Below are 6,585 nucleotides of genomic sequence, written 5' to 3'. Positions count from 1 at the left end.
AATAGAAACAATTTTCTTCCTGTGCTTCAAAAGTTAACAGATAGTAAAGAAAATATACAAACTTTTCCTTTTTCTTATTAAAGCTTACCCAACTTAAGAGCTCCAGCAAGGCCACGTATTACTGTAACAGGGTTGTTTGGATTTGTACAAAATTGATGTAATGGAGGAAAGAAAGCATCGCGTTTATTTTCCAACTGTAAAATTAAAAGATACAGTTAGATCTCTGGAAAACAGACCTTTAATTTAAATGTTATGCCAAATTCATATCTATTATTTATTGCGATTTAATAATGTATCCCATCTGTCATTATTTGTATTTTACAGTATTTCATCACTATGTCTTTTGAGCTTAACTGTAATTAGATATAAGCACACACATCTCTCTTTTCCATTATATCCTGAACAAAATATGTGGGAGAAATAAAATTTAAATTCCAAAATCAGACTGTTTTAAGTATTATTCAGCCTTAAGAAGGAAGAAAATCTTGTTAATATGCTGCAACATGGATGAAACTTGAGGACACTATGTTAAGTGAAAATAAACAAGTCACACACACACAAAATTTGTATACAATTTCCCTTATATAAGGTTTCTAAAGTAGTCAAATTCATAGAAACAGAAAGTAAAGTGGTTGTTACCAGTGGCTGGGGAGACTGTGGAAAAGGGAGTGCATTTTAATAGGTATAGAATTTCAGTTTGGCAAGATGAAAAAGTTATGTAGAGCTGTTTTTCAACAATAAGAATACACTTAAAACTACTAATTGTGCACATAAAAATGGTGATGATAAACTTTATATATATCACTTTTTAATCACAAACAGAAAAAGAAAAAAATCAATTAAAAAAACATACTACCAAAATGAAAGTAGGCTGAAGAAGAAGACCCATAAAAGATGAATCTTAATCTTGCATTCCCTCCACTCCTCAGACCTCAGTTTAAAAGTTTTGTTACGGTTCTATCCCAGTGCTTCCCTTACATACCAAAGGATCAATAGAAACTGGTTTAGGGAAGGATCAATATAACATTTGGCCTCTAGAGGGCGAAAACAGAACCAAATCTCTAAAAACAAACTTTATAGTTGAAAATATTTTCATTTGGGTAGAAGTGGGAGGATGGAAGGAAGGAAATGGGGTAGGAGGACCTACTTGGGAAAAACATAAAAAAAGAGTTGCTTTGATTGAACTCCTAATTTCCCAGTTCATCATAAAGTAAAACTAATATCCAGTTTTAAATAATCTATTCAGCTTTTTAGTGACATATCTATTACCACATTTTATGTTCTCAAACACTTTTTTTTAAGGTAAATGATAGTGTTTGTTTTTTTTAGTCAATGTATAAAACACCTAGTAGAATGCAGATTTAAAACCCATCTTACTCCAAAAAATGTTATACTTTTAGGTAGTTTTTGCCTAATACTGCTCAAAGTTAGGGGCATTTACAAAGTATTCCTGTAAAGTACTACTCTAATGTAATCAGATAATAGCTGAGAAGTTATGTTTTACATGCTATTACAAAATCTTCTTGAAAACATCTTTATTCCCCCCACCCCACACCAAAAAAACATTCAAGCTGCTGCCAATAATTTTAATGTTTCCTAGAAGGCATCCACATTGATTTAAAGCAAGATCTCATGAAAAACAGATAGATGCAAACACTAGTTTGATTTATTTCTAGTCAGTCAATTCAGACTCACATAAATACTAGGTGTAGGAGGATTCAACTTGTCCTTTGGCAAGGGCGGGTATGGTGAAGATGGTGGTCTTGGAGGCGGACATTTATCCAATAAAATGCTACTGTTAGATAAGCCATTTTTACCTAGATTCCTTAAAAAATGGAGAAAAAAACAGCTGTACATTTATTTAGGAAACAGAATTTTAAAATCCTGAATTAAATCCTAATCAATTGACTGGGCAGTTGCACAGATCCATGAGATTTGGATCAGTAAAAAACTAAGAACAATTATTAATTTCAGCAAATACTTAGCTTGATTTCTATATCTTCCATTGAAGAAAAGTAATAGAAAAGATACGATAACACATAAATTACTGATGACATTCCTAATTTTGCTTGAATTTTCCGATTTATTTTTCCACCCAAAGAACAGAAATTCCAATTCTCTCTCCACCAAAAAAGGTGCAGATAATAGTAAAAATAGGTTATGTCTCTCTCCTTATCATATCAGCAATTATAACTAAGATATCATAGTGACAATTCTCAAACCTGAAAAAAACCTTTCTTTTTCTTTTCTCAAATCTGAAAAGAATATTCTGTGTAACCCCTTGACTAATAAAATTTAGCAAGATTCCAGTCTACTAAATTTTATAGCAAATGATACCAATTTTTAAAATGAGATGTATAGCTGCAATCTATTCTGATACTCTATAATTATTACTTACTAGTAACTGGGGTTCATTTTCCATTATAAATTCTTAATGGATGGTAGAATTATTTCCAAACTGTGATTGTTTTAATGTAAGAAAAAAGTATTTCCAATTTTTCAAAGCCCTTACCCAACTCAGAAAATCAGCAAGACATAATTTTGAGCTTTCAAATCATTCCAGGTTAACTAACCTTCCTCACCTAATTAATGTAAGTTCAAAAATAACCAATGCATTAAAATACCAAGTACTCCTAAATTAACATATTAAAATTCCAGATAAGAATTTGAAAATTGTAATTATGACAGGAAGTTAAAAACTTATTAATTTTACTTATTGAAAACTGGCATTTTTTCATCATAAATTACAGAATACATTTTGCTATGATTTTGCCAAAATGGGAAAACCTTACAAATCAGCCTGTTTTGATTGGCACCAAAGGAAACAAAGGCTTAAAATTCCACTGCCACCGCCTTTTGAAATGCTACACATTAAATAGCATTTCAAAATGGGTGTCACTTTCTTAATTTCTCAACTCCAACACCAAGTAAAAATAAGAGTTCATGGCAGGTCTCAAAGAAATGAATTAAGTTTATAATAACTGAATTTTTTAAGAAGTATGTTAGTTATTAAAGTGAAGTTTTAAGTTCAAGTAACAATTAAGGTCCTAAGCTAAAATAAATGAATCTTCTTATTCAATACCAGTTTTCCACAAAGCATGAATGTCCTGTACATTTAAAAATAGACATGATACATTTAAGCTTTTAAATTTAGGTATAAAATTGGAATTAACTTATAAACTCCATAGAAGTAAAAACTAATTGGCTGAGACTGATAAAAAAAAAAGGAAAAGAAAAGAAAAAAAACCCCACAACAATTCAAGTATTATTAAATCAATGCAAAATAAAACAGTCACTTACAATATCCACATAGATCATTACACTTTTCATGCTGAATTGTGCATCTGCCACTATTTAACTTTGGAATTTAAACAACACATGACTCCAAATATCTAAAATTTGTTGTACCAAGCAAAAGATGGATGTAAGGTATAGCAAATGATTAATATTTTAAGGAATTGGAAGATAATGAACCAAGTATTAAAACTGTACCATAAAAGAGCATCTCATGCTAATTAAATGTGACAAAACTTAAGCTTCTACAACATTCTGGATGTTGAGAGATGAGAGTAGAAAACAGGGTTTGTTAGATTAGTAGAATTCTGCCTCCATAATTTCTACAGTTGTATATCAATGAAAAGAAAATAGGTAAATGGGAAAGTAAAACAATGAAAAGTGCAGATGCCTTTATTTTAAAACTAGTGGCCCAGTGCACAAAATTTGTGCACATTAAAAGGTAATTAATTAGAGGAAATATTTTAATATTGCTATTTGCCCTTTCTCTATAATAGAAAGTGTCAGAGATTAAAGAAAATTAATAAAATGTTTATGAAAATCTCCCTCGTCAGAGTCTGGGACTCGCCGCGGGACCCAGAGTCAAGTCCCCATCCACCCGCGAGTGCCTCGAAATCGTGCGAGACCCAGACCGGGCCGGCCCCACCCCCTCAAGCCCCATGGGGCAGGGGGCACAACCTCAGGTCCCCTGGCAAACCCTGCCGGGTGTGTGTGGGGGGGCACGGCCTCAGGTCCCTCGGCCCTGGCGCCGGTGCAAGGAATGTGGCCTCAGGTCCCCCAGCCCCAGCATTGGGGCGGGAGGCACAGCCTCATGTCCCCTGGCCCGGCCTCAGGTCCCCCGGCCCTGGGGTGGAGGGCACGAGGGTGTGATAACCATTTGCATATTAGCTCTTTATTACATAGGATAAAAAAGAAAAGGGTGAGGAAGCATAACTGAGAGAGCTGAATATGATTTAACAATTGAATGATACAATTGCATTTTAAACCATAAAAGCAGCAAAGGTATTGTAACTGCCTTTGGATGCATCACACTGATCACTACAACACTAAGATAAACCAAACAAGAGTCAGATTAAAAATAACCAACATTTTAAAAACTAAATATGTGAAAATAAGAAGGTAGTTAGAATAAACCATGCAATCAAATTATATCTAGCAGTTTCTTATTGTATGTCAAACATTGACTCCCTGACTACTGAGGTCAAGTCTAAAACAAATAGAGGAACCGATGCAACTGTCAGTATATAGACTAGTGAGGTTTTTCTACTTAAAATACACTTATCAATCCTAATGCAAAGGACAGAGCTGTGGATAATGAATACATTTAATCTTCTAAACATTTAAGTATCCAATGCTGTTTATAATAAAATAGAGCCCTGGTGCATGGATTTGGGCACACTGAAAGGAAATTATTAATTAGAAGGTGGTTGGCAGGGTGGGACTGGATGAGACAGGCCAGACATACCCTGGAGCCAACCTCCCAAGGTCTCTCCCCTGCTGGCCGCACCTGGGGTGGCGCCATGGCTGGAAAGGCATCTGTGGAGTGAGTGGGGTCCCTCTGGCAGGTGGGGTCCCTCAGCCTGGCCTGCGGGGATCGGGCCAAAACCAGCTCTCCGACATCCCCCAAGGGGTTCTGGAGTGCAAGACGGCACTCTGCAAAGTTGCTGTCGTACAGGGTATGGAATGTAAACGCAAGTGTGCAGTAAACTAGATTTGGGGCCAACAGTGCCACAGCAACAACATAACACACGGCCGAAGGTGGAATCGCACAGCCCCACGAGGAATTGGGCTCCCTCTTCTCTGGTTTCAGGGTGCATCACCCAAGAACTGCTGCTGCCAAGTCACTGCAGCTCGGCAGCTCCTGCGTTGTCTGCCCCCTGGTGGTCAGTACACATCATAATGACTGTGGGATGGAGGGAGGGACACTTAACATATTAGCCTTGTATATACATAGAAGATACTTCAAGCCAAATAATGAAACTTTACTATAGCAATCCAAAGTAGAGAAAGGAATTGAAGTCAACTATCCCATTTTAAGTTCTTTTCTCCCATTTTGAAACTCTTTCTTTGAGCAAAGTTGAGTATGAGGAAATTACTCATAACCCAATTATTTAAAATACTGGCTTAAACTTACTTTTTAATTTTCCCACATCATTTGGTAGAGAAAAGAAAAAGTGCTCTGTATGTAAACCAATCTAGACTTTCATTATCTTGGGTTATGAAGCTCCTAGACCAGAGACATTGAGATGGCAGCTATGTCACTTACCACTTCTGAGTTCTAGACTCCTGCCTAATGCAGAACACCATAAATAGAACAGAAATGGCAAGCAACACAACATCTATCATTTGCAGTCTTGACTTTTTTTCTAAACCTCAGAAGATTTTTATCTCCATATTATCAGAGCATTTTTTTGGTTTCTTCATTCATAAACTGAGGCCTAGATTTATTGAAATAACCCAAGCAACCACAGGGGCCTATAGTGTTTAATGTTTCTAGCTACTTATTATATACAGGGATTGGCAAAAGTAGGTTTATGGTTGCAAGATTCTTTTGAGTTAATAAAGTTATTGTGTAATAATCATGGCCTGCGTGTCTTTTTCCATATGAACAACTGTAAAACTACTTTTGCCCAACCCTGTATATATGTCTCTGTAATAAGGCAAACTTGTCTTTAAGAGTTAAAAGCTGAATATAAACTGCAAGAATGTACTTAAGAATTGTGAAGTGAATGTTTATATATACCTCAAAACTAAGATGGAAGATTATAATCGTTTATTAAGAAACACAATCACACCTAATAAAGCACAAGACTTTATTAGTAAAAATTATGGTAACTGCTACTGTACTCTTTATAACTTGCACCTTTATGGACTCTTTCTGACAGTATTCCTCCAGAATACCCTTAGGTCCCAAAGTCTATGATGTTAGTTTTGGACTTCTAAAAATTCCCCTATTTTCTAGCAACTGTCCTGAGTCTACAGAGAGCAGAAGAGTGAAGGTCCAGCTCCAGCAGAGTGGCAGCAGACACTGTGTCTAAGGATTGCTCATTATAGCATTTGATCTGGATATTAAAACATGCCTATTTCCTTTAGGCACAGAGTTGAAGTAAATGATAGTGTAACATGTAGACAAAAAGACTAACACAGCCTGGCCGGTGTGGCTGAATTGATTGAGTGTTGTCCCACGCACCAAGAGGTGACTGGTTCAATTCCTGGTCAGGGTGCATGCCTGGGTGTGGACTTGATCCCCTGTAAGGGGTCGTGTAGGAGGCAGACGATCGATGTTTCTTT

At 36.0% G+C, this 6,585-nt stretch overlaps 1 protein-coding gene across 16 annotated transcripts in view; it reads right to left on the bottom strand.

Annotated features, from left to right (window-relative positions):
* The window catches only part of KDM6A (lysine (K)-specific demethylase 6A), a 103,300-nt gene that overhangs the window by 31,058 nt on the left and 65,657 nt on the right, over positions 1-6,585 (bottom strand). For all 16 annotated transcript variants that reach the window (XM_014544035.1, XM_014544039.1, XM_014544043.1 and 13 more), the window contains 2 exons: positions 1,696-1,825; positions 89-194 (listed from right to left, as the gene is read on the bottom strand). In XM_014544035.1, coding sequence (XP_014399521.1) covers positions 89-194; positions 1,696-1,825 — 236 coding nt within the window. The remainder of the gene's footprint in view (positions 1-88; positions 195-1,695; positions 1,826-6,585) is intronic.

The sequence above is a fragment of the Myotis brandtii genome, unplaced genomic scaffold (genome assembly GCF_000412655.1).
Source record: "Myotis brandtii unplaced genomic scaffold, ASM41265v1 scaffold349, whole genome shotgun sequence".
NCBI lineage: Eukaryota > Metazoa > Chordata > Mammalia > Chiroptera > Vespertilionidae > Myotis > Myotis brandtii.
Note: the sequence above shows the minus strand (reverse complement) of the source record. Positions and strands in the feature narration are given on the sequence as shown.